The sequence below is a fragment of the Macaca thibetana genome, chromosome 14 (assembly GCF_024542745.1).
Source record: "Macaca thibetana thibetana isolate TM-01 chromosome 14, ASM2454274v1, whole genome shotgun sequence".
In the NCBI taxonomy this organism is placed as follows: Eukaryota; Metazoa; Chordata; class Mammalia; order Primates; family Cercopithecidae; genus Macaca; species Macaca thibetana.
In genome coordinates this window covers 9,127,967-9,150,215 of record NC_065591.1, presented here as the reverse complement: position 1 = coordinate 9,150,215, position 22,249 = coordinate 9,127,967, and the positions used below count along the sequence as shown (strand labels likewise).

The 22,249-nt window shown below is 47.5% G+C and overlaps 2 protein-coding genes across 8 annotated transcripts in view; one reads left to right on the top strand and one right to left on the bottom strand.

Moving 5' to 3' along the window:
- FAU (FAU ubiquitin like and ribosomal protein S30 fusion) overlaps positions 1–22,249 on the bottom strand; it is a 231,467-nt gene that overhangs the window by 67,339 nt on the left and 141,879 nt on the right. Inside the window, exon 1 of one of the 4 annotated variants that reach the window (XM_050757349.1) lies at positions 20,620–20,629. The exons of the other annotated variants lie outside the window; for them this stretch is intronic. The gene's annotated coding sequence lies outside the window, so the exon portion shown is untranslated. Of the gene's footprint in view, positions 1–20,619; positions 20,630–22,249 lie in introns of those variants that run through there. 4 annotated transcript variants of the gene reach the window in all.
- CAPN1 (calpain 1) overlaps positions 1–22,249 on the top strand; it is a 33,078-nt gene that overhangs the window by 4,695 nt on the left and 6,134 nt on the right. For all 4 annotated transcript variants that reach the window (XM_050757138.1, XM_050757141.1, XM_050757139.1 and 1 more), the window contains exons 5-12: positions 102–235; positions 355–523; positions 1,424–1,507; positions 2,176–2,261; positions 2,632–2,706; positions 2,804–2,964; positions 20,333–20,508; positions 21,376–21,387. In XM_050757138.1, the coding sequence (XP_050613095.1) occupies positions 102–235; positions 355–523; positions 1,424–1,507; positions 2,176–2,261; positions 2,632–2,706; positions 2,804–2,964; positions 20,333–20,508; positions 21,376–21,387 (897 nt within the window). The remainder of the gene's footprint in view (positions 1–101; positions 236–354; positions 524–1,423; positions 1,508–2,175; positions 2,262–2,631; positions 2,707–2,803; positions 2,965–20,332; positions 20,509–21,375; positions 21,388–22,249) is intronic.

The following is a 22,249-nucleotide window of genomic DNA, read 5'->3' as shown; positions in this document are numbered from 1 at the left end:
ATCTAGGATCTAGAATCCTGCATCTAGGAAGGTAGAGGTAAGGGTGGAGCTCAGGTCTGGGGGATTCCAAAGCAGGTACTCACCGTGCCCCTCCCCTACAGCTGTGGCAATTTGGGGAATGGGTGGACGTGGTCGTGGATGACCTGCTGCCCATCAAGGACGGGAAGCTAGTGTTCGTGCACTCTGCCGAAGGCAATGAGTTCTGGAGCGCCCTGCTTGAGAAGGCCTATGCCAAGTGAGTAGCGGCCGAGGGGACAGCTCCAGCTTCCAGCCCCCTCTAGGGGTGGGGGCTCCTGATTGTCTTTCCAGAGGGTCCTGCTTGATGTCAGAGCACTGACCTGGAGCTGCCCACAGGGTAAATGGCAGCTACGAGTCCCTGTCAGGGGGCAGCACCTCAGAGGGCTTTGAGGACTTCACAGGCGGGGTCACCGAGTGGTACGAGTTGCGAAAGGCTCCGAGTGACCTCTACCAGATCATCCTCAAGGCGCTGGAGCGGGGCTCCCTGCTGGGCTGCTCCATAGACGTGAGTGCACCCGGCCCCGATGCTTTGGGGTACCCTGGAACCCTGGTATTGTGACCTGTCACATTTTCCAAAAGTCCTCACCCAGGCTCTGATCCAGACCCCTGTCCTGCACCTAAGCTCCATCTCTGGATGCATACCCAGCCTCATCCATCACTTCCACCCCCATGCCTGGTGTCTTTCCTGTCCTCACCTCCCCATTCCTTCCCCAAAACTTCATACCTCAGCTCTTTCCTGCGCTTGTTTTCCCGACCATCTACCATGCTGTTTCCCTCATTCCTGTTATCTCAATCCATGCCATCCTCTGTCCAGTTCACCAGCCTCAGATTTCATCTCCTGGTCTCAGTTCCCACCCATCCCTGGCCTCAATCCCACACTCACTCCATTCCCACCCTTCCCTGCTCCTCTGTTCCCACACTCAGCTCCGTTCCCCGGTCCTCGACGCCAGACTTGACCCCAATATCACTGCCATCCGCAGCTCTAACCCCAGCTCCCATTCCCATTTCTAACTGACCCTCCTGTCCTCACATCTTTCTCCGTGAGGCCCACTGAGGGCCGTGTGGCTCTGGTGGGCTGTGCACGGCTGTGTGTGTGCACAGGCATGTTCGCACAGGTTCTGGTCAGCCCTGGCCAGTAGCAGTGTCCGCGGGGTGCCTGGGCTCCCCCGTCCCAGTGGCAGCTTTGGTGGGGTATCCAGGCTACCCCTCGCCAAAAGAGCAGCATCTGTATGTGGGGGTGTCTATCGGTGGGGGTGACAAACTAGGTGGGATCGGGGTCCCTGCTTGCTGCTCCTAGAACTATTGTATGTACAAATGGGAACATCCAAGACCCTGAATGCTGGGGGCTCATCTGATACAGTGGGGGGACCTAGCCACTGACCACAGTGTGTGCCTCTTTCTGCAGATCTCCAGCGTTCTAGACATGGAGGCCATCACCTTCAAGAAGCTGGTGAAGGGCCACGCCTACTCTGTGACCGGGGCCAAGCAGGTACTGCCCTGGGTGGGGCCTTCCCTGCAGGGCAGTTCCTGCCCCCTGGCCTGTCCTTGCCTCTCTGGCACCTGACCAGGGCTGTGGAAGGTGCTGGCTCCTCCCTTCCCCTCCTGCAGCACCTTATCTCTCTTCTGGGGACACCCATCTGAGATGCCTATCATGTCCTGCCCTGACTGACTGTAGTTCATGTGCACAGCTGCCTGCCTGGGCTATGAATTCCAGGAGGACAGGCTTCATCTGGGTGCTGAGCAGGGCTTGGAGACGATGAGGGTATGGGAGGCGGAGTGTTAAAGTGCATGCATGGGCCAGGTGCAGTGGCTCACACCTGTAATCCCAGCACTTTGGGAGACTGAGGTGGGTGGATCACCTGAGGTCAGGAGTTCGAGACCAGCCTGGCCAACATGGTTAAACTCTGTCTCTACTAAAAATACAAAAATGAGCCAGGCATGGTGGCAGGTGCCTGTAATTCCAGCTACTAGGGAGGCTGAGGCAGAAGAATTGAATTGCTTGAACCCAGGAGGCGGAGGTTGCAGTGAGCTGAGATCGCACCACTGCACTCCAGCCTGGGTGACAGAGCAAGACTGTCTCAAAAAAAAAAAAAAAAAAAAAAAAAAAAAAAAAAGTGCCTGCTGGAAGCTAGCACCGACAGGAGCTCTGGGAAACAGGTGAACTACCGAGGCCAGATGGTGAACCTGATCCGGATGCGGAACCCCTGGGGCGAGGTAGAGTGGACGGGAGCCTGGAGCGACAGGTGAGGGGCAGTGGGTACTGTCTGGGGTGCCTTGGGGAAACTGTTAGGTGCCCCGACATTTCTGCTCGGGGCTCTACCAGGCCAGGCTGGACTCAGGATTGAGCAAAGGGACCCATCTTCACGCAACTGGGTCTGGGGGACTGCCCTAACAAAGCTCAGGCCATGCGGGCCTGTGCCCAGCCGTCGGGTGTTCGCAGGGCCTCTGACTGGCCCTGATGAGACCACTCGCTAGAACCGGAACTTTGGGGCTTGACCTTGAGGAGGCCACCTGGGTTGGGCTGGGGGAAGACAGGCCAGGGTAGACAGGCCCCAGGGGCAGAGGCCAGGCAGGTCAGTGCCACCAGCCCTGGCAGAGCCCCACTCCTCACAGCTCCTCAGAGTGGAACAGCGTGGACCCATATGAACGGGAGCAGCTCCGGGTCAAGATGGAGGACGGGGAGTTCTGGTGAGCGCCCCCTCCCCTTCTCCCCCACCTCTCCACCCCTACACATCAGCTCTGTGCCCTGATGGGCTGTGCCTCACCTGTGCACCTCCTCCCTCAGGATGTCATTCCGAGACTTCATGCGGGAGTTCACCCGCCTGGAGATCTGCAACCTCACGCCCGACGCCCTTAAGAGCCGGACCATCCGCAAATGGAACACCACACTCTATGAAGGCACCTGGCGGCGGGGGAGCACCGCGGGGGGCTGCCGGAACTACCCAGGTGACCTGAGTCCGCGGACGCGGAGGTTGCACACAGGCGGGCTTTGGTTCTTGCTGCTTCCTGGCTTAGGGGCTCCAGAAGGCACGTCATCTCACTGAGCCTCTGTTTCCTCACTTGCAAGATACAGGCTGATCTCTTGAATTTGCTTTGAGGAGTAAAATATTAAATGTCTTCGCACATTTTAAAGAGGCAAGCTTGACTCACCGTCCTGGGGCCTGAGCCCAGTGTGCTCACGCGGGGAGAAGATCTTGTGGCCATCCAGCCACCTGCTTGTCACTCCTTTCTGGGCCCTTCCCTCCTGCCTTCTCTTTTTTTTTTTTTTTCCTGAGACAGAGTCTCACTCTGTGAGTACAGTGGCCTGACCTCGGCTCACTACAACCTCCATCTCCCGGGTTCAAGCAATTCTCCTGCCGTAGCCTCCCGTGTAGCTGGGATTACAGGCACCTACCACACCCAGCTAATTTTTGTATTTTTAGTAGAGGCGGGTTTCTCCATGTTGGCCAGGCTGGTCTCGAACTCCTGACTTCAGGTGATCCGACCACCTTGGCCTCCCAAAGTGCTGGGATTATAGGCGTGAGCCACTGTTCTAGGTCCCTTCTGTCTTCTCTTGCCATCTTTCCCTGGGCTTCTAGATCCATGTGGCTGACACGGGCCACAGCCTGGCCTCTCAGTTCCTTGTCACTCTCACCTGCAGCAGGCTTTTCCTGTACCTTAGCTCAGCCCCCACCATGAGGGCACCAGAGCTGCCTTGCCTTGCAAACACCCGCTCTCTGACCTCCACCTTTGACTCTTTCTACTCCCTTAGTCTTCAACCCTTGGACCAAGCCAGCCCGTTGAACTCACCACTTGTATACCATCCTGCCTCTCCTGTCTTGCCTTTTCTCCTTACCTAGGTTAGAGCTATCATTTTAATCTTGTTCCTACAAACACCTTCTGTCCCCTGGCCCCTGCCTCCCATCATCTGGCACAATACCCATCCTAGTGGAACCCAGCTCTCCACCGGCTTGGGAACCATTGAGTATGGCAGGAGAGAAATCACATAACTGATGCCATATTTTCCCTGTAAATTCATAGCCACAAATCTCAAATAAGCATTTTCCATGATCCCCAGCAATTCCACTACTGGTTAGTAACGATTCCACTCTCACCTCCACCTCTCCCCATTGTTACTCTCACCTTCGGGCCTGGCCTTACACATCATTGAAATGATAGACGTCGTCCTGCAGGACACCTTGTGTTCCCACCTCCAAATCCCCCAGCCTTCTGCACCTGTGCCTGTGTCCTCACTGCCTCCCCACCTGCGACAGTGGCAGAACAGTCCCTGCTCATGGGGACCCCCACCTCTGCTCCGGATCCCATTCTCCCTGACCTCTGAAAGCATTTGCTCCTTCATCTGTCACCTCTCTCCAGCGTCATTATGGAAAATCCTCTGTCTTAACACAAAGCAGCCCTCTCGACCCCACTTCCCTGTTCATTTCTCTGCCCTCCTTCAAAGCACAATTTCTCAGGAATTACCGTACTCCCTATTTCCTTTCTCACTTCTGCTTCATTGCTTAACCCTTCCCAGTCCAGCTTCATCCCTACCATGCTGCTAAAACCGCCCTTTCAAAGGTCACTTACAGCTTTGGCCTTGCCAGATCTGCTGCTGTGCTGTTCTCCTGTGCTTCATTCTCAGCACGGCTCCCTGCCCTCTGTTTTGAAGCATTCTTCTCCCTTGTAGGGATCCAATTTCAGTCTTTCCTGAAATAGATAACCACCGTTCCCTGTACCATTTACTGAGAAATACATCATCTCCTCACTCCCCAGCAGCACTAGCGCCTTCACCTAGTCCCCAGGTATATGTCGGTGTGTTTCTGGACTCACCATTCTGTCCCTGGATCTATCCCTCTGCCAATAACACATTGAATCCATTACTATAGATGTGTAAGTCCTGCTGTTGGACAGGCAAATTCCTTCTTCAACAGTCTCTTAGCTGTTTTTTTTTTTTTTGAGATGGAGTCTTGCTCTGTTGCCCAGGCTAGAGTGCAGTGGCGTGATCTTGGCTCACTGCAACCTCCACTTCCTGGGTTCAAGTGATTCTTCTGCCTCAGCCCCCTGAGTAGCTGTGATTACAGGTGCCTGCCACCACACCCAGCTAACGTTTGTATTTTTAGTAGAGACGGGGTTTCACTATGTTGGCCAGGCTGGTCTTGAACTCCTGACCTCAAATGATCCACCTGGCTTGGCCTCCCAGCTTGCTGGGATTACAGGCGTGAGCCACTGCATCTGTCTTAGCTGTTCTTGGCCTTCGTTTTTCCAGATGAATTTTAGGATCAGTTTACCAAGTCCTATGAAAAACCATTTTGAGGTTTTAATTTGGAATTGTATGAAACCTATAGACCAATTTGGGGAGAATTGACATTTTTATAATTTTAAGTCTCATCCAAGGATGCGTTATATCTCTTCATTTATTTTGGCCTTTAATGTCTTTCAATAGAATGTTGTATTTTTTTATCATAAAGAATTTATACATCTCTTGAGATTTAATGCTAGGTACACTATAATTTTGTTGCTATTATGAATAATATGTTCTTTTTTTTTTTGAGACAGAGTCTCACCCTGTTACCCAGGCTGGAATGCAATGGGGCAATCTCAGCTCACTGCAACCTCCGCTTCCTGGGTTCAAGTGATTCTCCTGCCTCAGCCTCATGAGTAGCTGGGATTACGGGCGTGTGACACCACGCCTGGCTAATTTTTTTTGTATCTTTAGTAGAGACGGGGTTTCACCATGTTGGCCAGGCTGGTCTTGAACTCCTGACCTCCTAATCTGCCCACCTCAGCCTCCCAAAGTGCTGGGATTGCAGGCATGAACCACCACGCCCGACAATAGTATGTTCTTTAAAATTACAGCTCCCAAGTGAACTTGTTGCTGATACAATAACATGCATTTGACCTTTTAGATGTATTTTTTATATCCAGCAAATTTTTAAAAACTGTAATTAATTTTACTGATTCATCTGTATGTATTTTTTGGCACGATCTTAGCTCACTGCAACCTCTGCTTCCCTGGTTCAAGCGATTCTCCTGCCTCAGCCTCCCCAGTAGCTGGAATTACAGGCGTGCGGGCACCACTCCTGGCTAATTTTTGTATTTTCAGTAGAGACGGTGTTTCACCATGTTGGCCAGGGTGGTCTCGAACTCCTGACCTCAGGTGATCCGCCGGCCTTGGCCTCCCAAAGTGCTGGGATTATAGTCATGAGCCACTGCATCCAGTCCTTTTTGGTTTTCTAATTAGGAATATAGCATCTGCAAATAGTGGCAAATTGTTTCTTCTTCTCTAATTCTTACAACTTGTGTTACTTTTTCTTGTCTAATATGCTGCCTAGAACTGTAGAGGTTCTTGCTCTTTTTCCTCCCTTTTTTATTTTTATTTTTAGGAGCAACCCTATTAACTAGGCCTCACTCTTTTTTTTTTTTTTTTTTTTTTTTGAGATGGAGTCTCGCTCTGCCGCCCAGGCTGGAGTGCAGTGGCCGGATCTCGGCTCACTGCAAGCTCCGCCTCCCGAGTTCACGCCATTCTCCTGCCTCAGCCTCCCGAGTAGCTGGGACTACAGGCGCCCACCACCTCGCCCGGCTAGTTTTTTGTATTTTTTTTAGTAGAGACGGGGTTTCACCGTGTTAGCCAGGATGGTCTCGATCTCCTGACCTCGTGATCCGCCCGCCTCGGCCTCCCAAAGTGCTGGGATTACAGGCTTGAGCCACCGCGCCCGGCCACACTAAGCCTCACTCTTAAAGGGGAAGTTGTCACCACTAAGTACCTTTCTAATCTAGGTTTTTTGTGGATACCTTTTATCAGACTAATGAAGTTTAATATTGTTAAACACTTTCAATTGTGTATACTATAATGATCGTATGCTTTTTACTTTTATTTATTAACATGGTCCCAGGAGTTTGCAAATAACTTGGGCAATACAGTGAGACCTCATCTCTACTAAAAAATTTAAAAATTAGCCTTGTATGGTGGTACACGCCTGTAGTCCCAGCCACTCAGGAGGCTGAGGAGGGAGAATCATTTTAGCCAGGGAGGTGGAGGCTACAGTGAGTCATGTTTACGCCAGCAACTGCACTCCACCCTGGGCAACAGAACATGACCCCGTTTAAAAAAAAAATAAAGTGGTAAATTGCATTTATTGCTTTCCTAACATTAAATCAACTTCACATTCTTGAGATAAAAACAACATGGTCATGAGTGACATTTGCCTGTTATTTTCCTTTCTCATACTGACCATACTGGTATCAGTGCTATGTTCGTCCTGTACAGTGAGGTGGGAAGTATCCTTTCTTCTTCTGTTTCCTAGAAGAGTTTACCTAAGATGGGAGTGATTCATTGTTTGAATGATTGGTAGAACTTGTCTGTAAAGCTGTCAGGCTTGCTTTTTTCTTTGTATGAAGATTAATGATATTCAATATTGAAAGTTAAAGGTTATAGAATTGTTCAGATTTTCTGTTTCGTGAGCCGATTTTGATGAGTTGTATTTTCTTTTCTTTTTGTTTTTTCTTTTTCTTTTTCTTTTTTCTTAAGAGAGACAGAGTTTTTTTAGAGACAGGTTACTCACTGCAATGTCGAACCCCTGAGCTCAAATCCTGCCTCAGCCTTCTAAGTAGCTGGGACTACACAGGTGTGAGCCTCTATGCCTGGCTAATTTTTGTTTTGTTTTGTTTTGTTTTTTGAGACGGAGTCTCGCTCTGTCACCCAGGCTGGAGTGCAGTGGCCAGATCTCAGCTGCAAGCTCCGCCTCCCGGGTTCCCGCCATTCTCCTGCCTCAGCCTCCCGAGTAGCTGGGACCACAGGCGCCGCCACCTCGCCCGGCTAATTTTTTGTGTTTTTAGTAGAGATGGGGTTTCGCCGTGTTAGCCAGGATGGTCTCCATCTCCTGACCTTGTGATCCGCCCGTCTCGGCCTCCCAAAGTGCTGGGATTACAGGCTTGAGCCGCCGCGCCCGGCCTTTTTTTTTTTTTTTTTTTTTTTTTTTTTTTTTTTTTTTTTGAGACGGAGTCTCGCTCTGTTGCCCAGGCTGGAGTGCAGTGGCGTGATCTCAGCTCACTGCAAGCTCCGCCTCCCAGGTTTATGCCATTCTCCTGCCTCAGCCTCCCGAGTAGCTGGGACTACAGGGGCCCGCCACCACGCCCGGCTAATTTTTTTTGTATTTTAGTAGAGATGGGGTTTCACTCTGTTAGCCAGGATGGTCTCAATCTCCTGACCTTGTGATCTGCCCGTTTCGGCCTCCCAAAGTGCTGGGATTACAGGCGTAAGCCACCGTGCCTGGCCTTAATTTTTTATTTTTATAGAGATGGGGGTCTCACTATGTTGCCCAGGCTTATCTCGAATTCCTGGGCTCAAGTGATCCTCCTGCCTTGGCCTCCCAAAGTGCTGAGATTACAGGCATGAGCCACTGTGCCCAGCCCTGAGCTGTATTTTCTAATATTCTTTGCATCTGTTTTCAAAGTTATTAGCACAAAGTTATCCTTAATATACTCTTATGTTTCGTGTGTAATAATGTCCCCTTTTTATGCATGAGATTGCTCATTTGCACTCTCTTTTGTCTTTATTAATTCTTCAAGAAGTTTGTCAATATTAATCTTTACAAAGAAATGACTTTTGGCTGGGCATAGTGGCTCACGCCTGTAATCCCAGCACTTTGGGAGGCCGAGGCGGGTGGATCACGAGCTCAGGAGATCGAGACCATCCTGGCTGACACAGTGAAACCCTGTCTCTACTAAAAATACAAAAAATTAGCCGGGTGTGGTGGCGGGTGCCTGTAGTCCCAGCTTCTTGGGAGGCTGAGGCAGGAGAATGGTGTGAACCTGGGAGGTGGAGCTTGCAGTGAGCCCAGATTGCGCCACTGCACTCCAGCCTGGGCAACAGAGTGAGACTCCGTCTCAAAAAAAAAAAAAAAAAAGAAATGACTTCTGACTTTGTTGGTCCTTTTTATAGTATTTCTTTTTCTTTTATTATTTTTACTTATTTATTTAGAGATGGGGTCTTGCTCTATTGCCCAGGCTGGAGTGCAGTGGCACAATCCTAGTTCTCTGTGATCCTAGGTCACTGCAGGCTAGATTCCTGGGCTCAGGTGATCCTCTCACTTCAGCCTCCCAGGTAGCTGGGATTATACGTGTGTGCCACTGTGCCTGGTAGTATTTTTTTCCTATATCATTAATCTTTACTGTTTATTATCTCATTCCTTCTACTTTCTTTGGATTTATTTTTATTTATTTATTTATTTATTTATTTATTTTTTGAAACGGGGTCTCACTCTGTCACCTAGGCTGCAGTGGTGCGATCTGGGCTCACTGCAACCTCCATCTCCTGGGTTTAAGTGATTCTCCTGCCTCAACCTCCCAAGTAACTGGAATTACAGGCATGCGCCACCATGCCCGACTAATTTTTTTATTTTTATTTTTAGTAGATACCGGGTTTCACCATGTTGGCCAGGCTGGTCTTAAACTCCTGACCTCAAGTGATCCACCCACTCTGGGCTCCCAAAGTGCTAGGATTATAGGCGTGAGGCACCATGCTTGACCTGGATTGATTTTTTGACTTTATTTTATGACTTCTTAAATTAGATGCTTATTTCGTTAATTTAGATTTTTAAAATTTAAGCAACTAAAGTGATAAATTTCCTTCTAAGTACATCCTTAATTAAGTTACACAATTTTGATACATAGTGTTTTTGAAAATTGTGAATGAATGTAATTCACACACCAGAAAATTTGCACTTTTAATGTGTAAAATGTAGTGGTTTTTAGTGTACCAGTGTTGTGTAAGCATTACTGTTATCCAGAGCGTTTCTTCACCCCCTCCCCCGAAAATCCTGTAACTACTGGCCGTCACTTTCTATCCCTTTCTCCCTAGCAACCACGAATCTACTTTTTGTCTCTATAAATTTACCTATTCTGGACTTTTTTGCTTTAGCATAATGTTTTCAAGGTTCATTTATGGTGTAGAAGTACCTCATCTCTTTTTTATGGCAGATTAATCTTTCATGATATGGATCTATCACACTTTGCTGATTCATTCATCAGTTGATGGACATTTGTGTTATTTCCAGTTTTTGGCTATGTGAAGAATGTTCCTGTGAACATTCATGTGCATGTGTTTGAACATATGTTTTCACTTCTCTGGGGCCTGTAACTAGAAGTGAAATTGTTGGGCCATAGGGTAATTCCATGTTTAAGTTTTTGAGGAACTGCCAATTGTTTTCAAAAGCAGCAGCACCATTTTATAACCCCACCAGCAATGTGTGAGGGTTCCGATTTCTCCATATCCTCTTTAACACTAGTTATTGCTCTTCTTTTTGATTATAGCCATCCTAGTGGGTGTGAAGTGGTATCACTGAAGTTTTTCGTGTTTTTTTTTTTTTTTTGAGACCGGGTCTTGCTCTATCGCCTAGGCTGAAGTGCAGTGGCGCGATCTCTGCTCACTGCAACCTCTGCCTCCCAGGTTCAAGTGATTCTCCTGCCCCAGCCTCCCTTAGTCCCTAGCTGGGACTATAGGCGCACACTGCCACACCCAGCTAATTTTTCTATTTTTAGTAGAGATGGGGTTTCACCTGTCAGACCAGTTGTGTTGGTCAGGCTGGTCTCAAACTCCTGACCCTGTGATCCGCCCACATCAGCCTCCCAAAGTACTGGGATTATAGGTGCGAACCACCACACCCGGCCAATTTTCTGAATTTTTAAAATCATGAACTGATGTGCTTTTTGTGCATCAATTGAGATGAATGAGGTTTTTTTCCCCTTCATTCTATTAATGTGGTATATTACATTGATCCATTTTCCTTTGTTGAACTACCCTTGCATTTCTGGGATAAATCCCACTTCATCATGGTGTATATTCCTTTTAATATACTGTTGGGTTGGGTTTGTAGCTTTTTTTGGGGGGGAGTGGATTTTTGCATCTATATTCATAAGTGATATTGGTCTGTAATCTTCTTTTCTTGTGGTGTCTTTATCTGGCTTTAAGGTAATGCTGGTCTCCTAGGATGAGTTAGGAAGTATCCCCTCATCTTCAGTTTTTTAGAAGAGTTTCAGGATTGGTGTTAATTTGTCTTTAAATGTTTGGTGGAATTTTGAAGCCATCTGGTCCTGGACGTTTCTTTGGTGAGAAGTTTTTTTTTGTTGTTGATTCAGTCTTTTTATTATTATAGGTCTATTTAGATTTTCTATTTTTCCTAGGTCAGTTTTGGTGGTTTGTTTCTTTCTAGGAATTTGTTCTTTTTGTCTGTATTTTCTAATTTATTATCATATAATTGTCCACAGTAGTTCCTTGTAATCTTTTTATTTTTGTTAGGTTGGTAGTGACGCTGCTTGTTAATTCCTGATTTTAGTAATTTGAGTCCTCTGTCTTTTCTCCTGTTTAGGCCAGGTAAAGAATTGTCAATTTTGTTGAGTTTTTCAAAGAACTATTGGCTTTATTGATTTTTCTTTATTGTTTATTCTCTATTTCATGTATTTGGACTTTAATCTTTATTAGTTCTTTTCTTCTGCTTGCTTTGGGTTCAATTTGCCCACTTTCTTTTTTCTTAAATCCCAAGAACCAGTGAATGTTCATTTTCTAGTTTCTTTTTTTAAATTTAATAAATCCATTTTTTTATTTGATATATCATAGTGGAATATATTTTTGGGGTACATGTGATATTTTGATAACATATACAATGTGTAATGATCAAATCAGGGTAATCGCGATCCATCGCCTCAAACATTGATCTTTTATTTGTGTTGGAGATGTTACAATTCTTCTCTTCTAACTATTTTGAAATATACAATAAACTATTGTTAACTATAATTTCCCTGCCTTACTGTCAAATACTAGAACTTACTCCTTTTATTTAACTGCCTTTTCTTAAGGTGGAAGGTTAGGTTATTGATTTGATAGCTCTCTCTTTTAATATACGTACATTTTTCATGGTCATGCTATGTAATTTCTCATTACCACTATCATCTCTTTCTGATAAACTAGTTATTTTAGAATAATTTTTTTAAAACTTAAAAAAAATTTCTAACTTAATTTTCTTGTAGCAAAAAAATGTGACCTACATAAGATTAGAGCTTTGAAGTGAACAGAAGCTAGTGCTATGGCTCAGTGTATGATGAATTTTCGTAGAGATTCCTTCGTTCGCCGGGTGCAGTGGCTCAAGCCTGTAATCCCAGCACTTTGGGAGGCCGAGACGGGTGGATCATGAGGTCAGGAGATCGAGACCATCCTGGCTAACACAGTGAAACCCCATCTCTACTAAAAAATACAAAAAACTAGCTGGGTGAGGTGGCGGGCACCTGTAGTCCCAGCTACTTGGGAGGCTGAGGCAGGAGAATGGTGTAAACCCGGGAGGTGGAGCTTGCAGTGAGCTGAGATCCGGCCACTGCACTCCAGCCTGGGCGACAGAGCAAGACCCCGTCTCAAAAAAAAAAAAGATTACTTCGTTCTTGAAAAGACTGGCTAACAAATTGTGACTATATGTAAAGCACTCCTAAGTATTTTAAATATTATAATTAGCCTAACTCACACTGAGCCTATGAGGCAAGTACTATCATTATCCCTATCTTAGGGATAATAAAGAAACTGAAGCACAGAAAGATTTAAGCAACTTGCTGAAGTCACTGATCTATGAAGTGGCAAAACTGGGATCTGAACCCAGGCAGAGGGATCCTGAAGCCTGTTCTCTCAACCAGTGTGCTATTCTCTGAGTATTAGGGGGATTGTTCTATAATTGTCCATTATATCAAACTTATTATTTTGTCTGCTTAATCTATCAATTACTGAAAGAAAGATGATAAAAATCGTATCCTAATGGCTTTGCCAACTTCTCTCTATATTTCTATCAATTATTTTTCATTATATATTTTGAGCTATGATATTTGGTACATCACATTTAGAATTCGTATAAGCGCCTAGGGAATTAAACATTTTTAAAAATCTAGTGACCACCTTCATCTGTAATAATTATTTTTACTTTCCAGTCTATTGCAGCCAATGTTTCTATAGCTGATTCAGGAGGGTTTTTTGTTGAATTTTTAGAATATATCTTTTTATACTCTTTGATGTCCAATCTTTCTATAGCCCAGTGTTTTGTTTTCTTGTAAACAGCACTAGCGGACTTTTTAGTAATCCAGTTTGAAAAATTTTGTCCATGGCCAGGCGCGGCAGCTCACGCCTGTAATCCCAGAACTTTGGGAAGCCCAGGCAGATGGATCACCTGAGGTCAGGAGTTCAAGACCAGCCTGGCCAACATGGTGAAACTCCATCTCTACCAAAAATACAAAAATTAGCCGGGCAAGGTTGGGGTGGGTACCTGTAATGCCAGGTACTTGGGAGACTGAGGCAGGAGAATCACTTGAACCCAGGAGGTGGAGGTTGCAGTGAGCCAAGATTGTGCCATTACACTCCAGCCTGGGTGACAGGAGCAAAACTCTATCTCAAAAAAAAAAAAAAAAGGAAAATTTTGTCCTTTGACTAGAGAGTTTAGTTCATTTACACTCACAGTGATTAATGCTGTATTTATTTCAGCTGACTTACTGTTTTTACTTATTTTCTGCCTGTCTTTCCTGTCATGCTGCCCTTTGTATTGAGTTCCTGCTTTTCTCTCTACTGGTTTTTTTCTCTGTGAGTTTGAAAGACGTAAGAGTTTGCTTAATACATACTGAAATTAGTTAATCAGTTTCTTTCTTTTTTTTTCCTGAGACAGGGTCTGGCTGTGTCACCCAGGCTGGAGTGTGGTGGCATGATCTCAGCTCACTGCAACCTCTATCTTCTGGGCTCAAGCCATCCTCCCACCTGAGCTTCCCGAGTAGCTGAGTGGTACTATAGGCACACACCACCATGCCTGGCTAATTTTTGCACTTTTTTGGTAGAGATGGGGTTTTGCTTTGTTACCCAGGCTGGTCTCAAACTCCTAGCTCAAGCCATCCACCTGCCTCAGCCTTCCAAAGTGCTAGGATTACAGGCATGAGCCACCTCACCCAGCCCTAATCAATGTCTTTACCTTCCTCTTGAACAATGCAAAAACTTTAGAAATTAAGCCTGAATCACCCCTTTCCTTTGTTTATGATGCTATGGTGGGCTAATATTTTAATTCTAAAGTGTTTTTTTTTTTGTCTCAAACATCATCATTTGAGATAACATGGGCTATCTCAAACATCATCATGATTTGAGATAGCCCATGTTATTTGGATTACCCACAGAATAACAGCATTTTTGTTCAGCATTCTCAGACCTTTCATCTGAGATCATTTTCCATCCACCTGAAATATATCCTTTTGCATTTCCTTTGTTTTGTTTTCTTTTTGAGCGGGCTTGATCTCGTGGTCTCAGGTGAGCCTCTCACCTCAGCCTCTCAAGTAGCTAGGACCACAGCCACCATGCCCAGATAATTTTTTTTTTTTTTTTGTGGTGGGGAGTTGACAGAGTCTTGCTCTGTCGCCCAGGCTGGAGTGCAGTTGCGTGATCTCGACTCATCACAACCTCTGCCTCCCAAGTTCAAGCGATTCTTCTGCCTCAGCCTCCTAAGTAGCTGGGATTATAGGTGTGCACCAACACACCCAGCTAATTTTTATATTTTTAGTGGAGATGGGGTTTCACCATGTTGACCAGGCTGGTCTCGAACTCCTGGCCTCAAGTGATCCACCTGCCTCAGCCTCCCAAAGTGTTGGGATTACCGGCGTGAGCCACCACGCCCAGCCCCAAGTTAGTCCTGAACTCCTGGGTGCAAGTGATCCTCCTTCCTTGGCCTTTCAACGTGCTGGAATTACAGGCATGAAGTACCACACCTGGTCCTTTTTGTATTGTTTTTTTTTTAGCAAGGGTCTGTGGGTTATAAACTTTCTCAGTGTTTGTCTAAAATGCCTTTAGAGTGTGCTTATTCTTGACAGTTCTCTGGATATAGAATTCTGGCTTGACATTATTTTCAGCCTATCAAAGACACTATTATTCCTTGTTCTGCTTCCGTCATCGCTATGTAAGCCAGGAGTCTGTCTACCTTGCCTTCTGGAAAAAATCTTAAATTTTTTTTTCCTTCATACTGTACGATGCACCAGGATGCGTGGAGCTATGGATTTCTTTTCATTCTGCTTTGAATGTATTGAACTTCCTGGCTATGAATTGATGTCTTTTAACAATTTTAGAAAATCCGTAGTCATGATCTTTGAGAATATCACCTCCTTCCCACTCTCTGTATATTCTAATCAAATATAAACTGGACCTTCTCACTCAATCCTCTCTTTCTCTTAATCTTGCTTTTAGATTTCCCATCTCTTAGTGTCTCTGGATTGCATTCTGGGTTGTTCCTTCAGTTCCTTTTTTATCAATTCACTAATTTTATTTTTTGCTCTGTCAAATCTGTTGGTTATTTCTTCCAAGAACTTAATTTCAATTTAAAAAATTTTATTTCTAGAAGATATAATGGATCTTTTCAAATCTGTTCATTTTTGCTCAAATTTTCAAACTTTTCATTTATTTCTTTAAATATAGCAAGCATAGTCTTATATTCTGTGTCTGATAAGGTCAATATCTGAAGTCTTAGTGGTCAATTTTTGTCCACTGTGGCTGCTGCTCAGTTATCACGCCTTGTTTGCTTGTGAGATCTCTGCCTTGCTTGGCCTAGAAGTTCACCTGTGAGAGAGTTCTTTGAGTCTTCAGATAAAGTTAAATTGCTCCAGGGTGTTTCTGCTAGTCACCTGGAATGCCACCAATCCAGAACACCATTTTCGTTCTTTTTTATGTATTTGTTTTTTGAGACACAGTCTTGCTCTGGCTGGAGTGCAATGGCATAATCTCAACTCACTTCAGCCTCGATCTCCCAGGCTCAAGGAATCCTTCCACCTCCGCCACCCCAATAGCTGGGACTACTGGCAGACAGCACTGTGCCCAGCTAATATTTGTAGAGATGGGGTTTTACCGCCTCACCCAGGCTGGTTTTGAGCTCCAGGACTCATGCGATCTGCCTGCTTCAGCCTCCCAAAGTGCTAGGATTACAGGCATGAGTCACCACACCCAGCCTTGTTCTTTTTTTTTTTTTGAGACAGAGTCTCACTCTGTCGTCCAGGCTGGAGTGCAGTGGTATGATCTTGGCTCACTGCAACCTCCAGTCCCCAGGTTTAGGCAGTTCTCTGCCTCAACCTCCTGAGTAGCTGGGATTACAGGCGTGTGCCACCACGCCCAGCTAAATTTTTATATTTTTAGTAGAGATGGGGTTTCACTATCTTGGCCAGGCTGGTCTTGAACTCCTGACTTTGTGCTCCACCTGCCTTGGCCTCCCAAAGTGCTGGGATTACAGGTGTGAGCCACCGCACCTGGCCACCTTGTTCTTTTTTTGAGACAGGGTCTCACTCTGTCACCCAGGCTGGAGTGCAGTGGTGCAATCATAGCTCACTGCAGCCTCAGTCTTCTGGGCTCAAGCTATCCTCCCAAGTAGCTGGGACTATGATAGAGACACATGCCACACACCCAGCTAACTTCTTAAATTTTTTGTAGAGATGGGGTCTTGCTAGGTTGCCTAGGCTGGTGTTGAACTGGGCTCAAGTGATCCTCCCACCTCAGCCTCCTGATTTACCTGGGATTACAAATCCATGCCACCATGCCTGGCTCATTTTTTTTACTTTTTGTAGTGATAGGGTCTCCCTATGTTGCCCAAGCTGGTCTTGAACTCCTGGGCTCAAGCAGTCCTTCCATCTCGGTCTCCCAAAACACTGGGATTACAGTCCATCAGCCACTGTGCCTGGTGAAGGACACTTTTAAAACTAAATTATCTTCTTAAGGTTTCACAGGCAGTGTGAATTAAAACTGAAAGGTCATATGAAGGCTGGCTTGAGGTTATTTTTCCTTCCCTCCAGGGAGGTTTAATTTTCTTTCTCTTTTTTTTTTTTTTTTTTTTTTTTTTTGAGACACAGTCTTGGTCTGTTGCCCTGGCTGGAGTGCAGTGGCATGATCTTGGCTCACTGAACCTCTGCCTCCTGGGTTCAAGCGATTCTCCTGCCTCATCCTCCCAAGTGAGTGGGACTACAGGTGCCCACCACCATGCCTGACTAATTTCTGTATTTTTTCAGTAGAGACTGGGTTTTACCATGTTGGCCAGGCTGGTCTCAAACTCCTGACCTCAAATGATCCACCCTCCTCAGCCTCCCACAGTGTTGGGATTACAGGCGTGAGCCACTGCGCCCCAGCCTAATTTTCTTTCGTACTTAATTGCTGACATTCCTGATAGAGGGTTCCAGTTTAATTGCAAGAACCTCCTATTGGATTCTCTACCTCAGGTAGATCTTTATCATCTGCTTCTATACTCCGGGACTCAGGGGTCTACAGAAGCCCTTTAGCATTATTTACCTTGCAGGGTTCCTACTTTCTATTTTTTAAAAACATCTTTATTGATAGTTAATTCACATACCATACAAGTCACCTATTTAAAGTTACAATTTAAATATACTGGTTTTTTTTTTTTTTTTTGAGACGGAGTCTCGCTCTGTCGCCCAAACTGGAGTGCAGTGGCCGGATCTCAGCTCACTGCAAGCTCCGCCTCCCGGGTTTACGCCATTCTCCTGCCTCAGCCTCCCGAGTTGCTGGGACTACAGGTGCCCACCACCTCGCCCGGCTAGTTTTTTGTATTTTTTAGTAGAGACGGGGTTTCACCGGGTTAGCCAGGATGGTCTCGATCTCCTGACCTTGTGATCCGCCCGTCTCGGCCTCCCAAAGTGCTGGGATTACAGGCTTGAGCCATCGCGCCCGGCCTTAAATATACTTTTAAATATACAATTTAAATATACTGAAGTATATTACAATTTATTTTATTTATTTGTTTGTTTATTGAGACGGAGTCTCGCTCTGTTGCCCAGGCTGGAGTGCAGTGGTACGATCTCGGCTCACTGCAACCTCCGTCTCCTAGGTTCAAGCAGTTCTCCTACCTCAGCCTTCTAGGTAGCTGCGATTACAGGTACCTGCCACCACGGCCACCTAATTTTTGCATTTTTAGTACAGACGGGGTTTCACCACATTGGCCATGCTGGTCTCAAACTCCTGACCTTAGGTGATCCAGCTGCTTTGGACTCCCAAAGTGCAGGAATTACAGGCATGAGCCACCACGCCTGGCCATGTATTACGATTTAAATATACTATTAAATATACAATTTAAATATACTATTTAAAGTATATTCACAGAGTTGTGCAACCATCACCATGTCAATTTTAGAACATTTCATTATCCCAAAAACAAATGAGGTACTCCTTAGCCATGACTCCCCAGCCCTCCCGGCAGCCCTGACAACCACCAATCTACTTCTTATCTCTATGGATTTTCCTATTCGGGATATTTCGTGTGAACAGGATCGTATAATACATGGTCCTTTGTGGCTGGCTTTTTTCACTTAGCATAATGTTTTCAAGATTCCTCCATGTTGTAGCATGTATGTTGTACCTCTTGGTTGCCAAATAGTATTCCATTGTTGGGCTCTACATTTTGTATATTCACTCTTTAGTTGATGGATAATTGGGTAGTTTCATCCACTCAGCTGTTATAAATAATGCAGCCATTAACATTCTCTCTCTTTTTTTTTTTTTTTTTTTTTTTTTTTTTTTTGAGACGGAGTCTTGCTCTGTCACCCAGGCTGGAGTGCAGTGGCCAGATCTCAGCTCACTGCAAGCTCCTCCTCTCGGGTTCACGCCATTCTCCTGCCTCAGCCTCCCGAGTAGCTGGGACTACAGGCACCCGCCACTTCGCCCGGCTAGTTTTTTGTATTTTTTAGTAGAGACGGGGTTTCACCGTATTAGCCAGGATGGTCTCGATCTCCTGACCTCATGATCCGCCCGTCTCGGCCTCCCAAAGTGCTGGGATTACAGGCTTGAGCCACCGCGCCCGGCCTTTTTTTTTTTTTTGAGATGGAATCTTGCTCGCCACCCAGGCTGGAGTGCAGTGGCACGATCTTGGCTCACTGCAACCTCTGCCTCTGTGTTCAAGTGATTCTCCTGCCTCAGCCTCCTGAGTAGCTGGGATTACAGGCATGCGCCACCACGCCCAGCTAATTTTATGGGTTGTTTATTTGTTTTTGAGACTGAGTCTCACTCTGTCGCCCAGACTGGTATGCCATGGTATGATCTCAGCTCAGTGCAACCTCTGCCTCCCGGGTTTAAGCGATTCTCCTGCCTCAGCCTCCCAAGTAGCTGGGACTACAGGCATGGGCCACCATGGCAGGCTAATTTTTGTAGTTTTAGTAGAGGTGAGATTTCACCAAATTGGCCAGGCTGGTCTCAAAACTCCTGATTTCAAGTGATCCGTCCGCCTGGGCCTCCCAAAGTGCTGGGATTACAGGCGTGAGCCACCGCGCCCTGCCACGCTCTTATGAACAAGACTTTGCATGGACACATGTTTTCATTTCTCTTGGGTATAGAGCTGGGAGTGGAATTTCTGGGTCATACGAAGCTTTGTGTTTAACCTTTTGAGAAACTGCCAGAGGGTTCTTTGGAGCAGCTGCAACATTTTACATTCCTGCCAGCATCCTGTGAGGTTCCAATCCCTCCACATCCTCACCCAAGTTGTTATTATCTTTATTATTATTATTGTCAATGGAGGGCAGGGGATGCTGTACTTTTAAAAATAAGTTTTGCAGTTTACCGTTCTATCCCGCACTGGGCTGTTTTAGTCAAGAGGGTTCTTCAGGCAGCAAAATGACCCAACTGCCAGAAATGCAAGCCCCTGCCTTCCCTTGCTGGCTGGCTGTGGCCTCCTGTCAGACGCCTGATTTTTCTCTTGCCCTCTTCTAAGTCTTTGTCCACACAGCACTCTAGCCACCTTTTAGAGTCCTAATGCAGTCACATCCCTCCTTGCTGCAAGCTGTGGGAGGGTCCTTACCCTTTGCTTCAGTCCACACGCCCCTAGCCCCTGGCTGGCTCCTGCGAGCCCTGCAGCTGCCCTGGATCTCCGTGTTCCCTGGAACCTCTGAAGGTGCTCCCTGTCCGCAGATGCGTGGGGCCCTTCCCCACCTCTGCTCTGGGGTGCCCTCCGCCTGGCTTCTGCTTCTCAGTGGCTTCCCAGGGCAGCCCCTTTGGGTCTCAGGGCATAGGCCCCCTACTCTGATCTACTCTGCTTGCTTTTTTTTTTTTTTTTTTTGCAATTGCTCTGCTCGCTAACTTAATGGACTTGCTCACACTTAAGCCTCTAGTTTCCAAATACAGGCCTTGAGGGCACGGACCGAGCCTGGCCCAGCCTGCCCATCACCCTGCCTGCTCCCTGCGCTCAGTAATATTAGTTGAATGAATGAATGCACACACGGGAGCCTGCTGGGGAGGCTTGGGGGCCACTTGGCTCTGCCCCGCCCTGCCTCTGATCCCCGCCTCCTCACCTGCCCGCAGCCACCTTCTGGGTGAACCCCCAGTTCAAGATCCGGCTGGATGAGACGGATGACCCGGACGACTACGGGGACCGCGAGTCAGGCTGCAGCTTCGTGCTCGCCCTTATGCAGAAGCACCGCCGCCGCGAGCGCCGCTTCGGCCGCGACATGGAGACTATTGGCTTTGCAGTCTACGAGGTGAGCAGGATGGATCCCCCGTGGATCTCACTGAGCAGGCAGAGGACCTGGCACCCCCCCACCCGCAGCGCACGCAGGCTTCCGCCAGGGGGCGCCAGGGGCCGTAACCTTCCCCGCAAATTCCACCCCACACCCCCACTCTCCACTCCCGCCACCATCCTGAGGGCTGGGAGATCTCAGCCTCCAGGAGGCACCTGCTGAGGCCCTCTGGCTGAAAGAGAGGAAGAGGGTTGGCTCAGGGAAGGGAGATTCTGGGATTAACCTCCCGCTTAGAGGGCGGCCTGCTGCTCTTGGAGGAGGGAGCTGGCTCAGCTGACCCCAGAAGTACTGAGCTTTCCGTCTTGGAGGCTGTGAGCAGAAGCTGGCAGGGGAAAGACAGGGGATAGGGAGGGCCTGTCGGCCAAGGTGCGGCTGTGCCAGTCGTTCTGTGATTAGAACTCCTTGCTCTTGCCCTATAGCTGCCCTGCTTCACACACTGCCCTCAAGACAGGGACAGAAACTTCTGGACCTCGCTGGTAGCAGTCTTAGCCCACACCCAGACCCCCTGGCAGCAGCCTGCGGTGGCCCTTTCTTGTCCCTGGGCTTTGGAACATTGCAGTTGGCCACCCCGAGGGCTGGCCTGGAGCCTCTGACTCAGGAGTGGAGTCCTAGGGCAGACATTACCAGGACCAAGAGGACCCTGCCTGAGCCCTCCCTCCTGGGGCCCTGCTCTGGTGCAGGGACCGCATCTGGGTCCCCAGGGCTCTGCCTTCTGCCTCCTCATCCCATCAGTCCCGTCTGAGAACTCAGGACCTCTGCCCAGCACGCACCATGACCCCGCCCTGGGACAAACACACGTCTCTGACTTCCCGTGTCTCTCTATTGCAGGTCCCTCCGGAGGTAGGTGTGGCACTTGACCCACCTGCAGTCACACACCTCTGATGGTGCCACAGGGGAGCAGCCCAGTGGCAAACCCACCCTGGCCTGGAGAGCTAAGAAGTCACCTTGTTTCACTGCTTGAAAAATGCTTCTCGCCGGGCGCGGTGGCTCACGCCTGTAATCCCAGCACTTTGGGAGGCCGAGGCGGGCGGATCACAAGGTCAGGAGATCGAGACCATCCTGGCTAACACGGTGAAACCCCGTCTCTACTAAAAATGCAAAAAATTAGCCGGGCGAGGCGGCGGGCGCCTGTAGTCCCAGCTACTCGGGAGGCTGAGGCAGGAGAATGGCGTGAACCCGGGAGGCGGAGCTTGCAGTGAGCCGAGATCGCGCCACTGCACTCCAGCCTGGGCGACTAAGCGAGACTCTGTCTCAAAAAAAAAAAAAAAAAAAAAGAAAAAAGAAAAATGCTTCTCCCCACCTGTTCAGTGGGCAGAGCAAACATTGCCCTCCTAAGGGGCAGCACAGGTAGTCAGTGAGGGAGCTGGATTTGAGCCCTGGTCCTCAGAGCTCCTGTCTGACATGTACACATGAGGCTCTTCCTGCCTTCCCATCTACACCAAGTAAGTGCCAACTAGGGCAGTCCAGCAATGTCAGGAGCAGGGCATTAGACAAGCTGAGAGTTCTGTACCCTTGAGCAGTTGCTTAAGCTCCGAGTCTGTGTTTGTGTCTGTAAAATGGGCATAATGGCAGAACAGCAAGTGAGGTGCTGAGTACCCTGCAGTGCCTGACCTGGGGAAAGCTCCCGATGATAATAATGACCATGTTATTGAAACACATGCCTAATCTGCAATCTGGTGCTCCTCTCCTCTGCAGTAAGTAG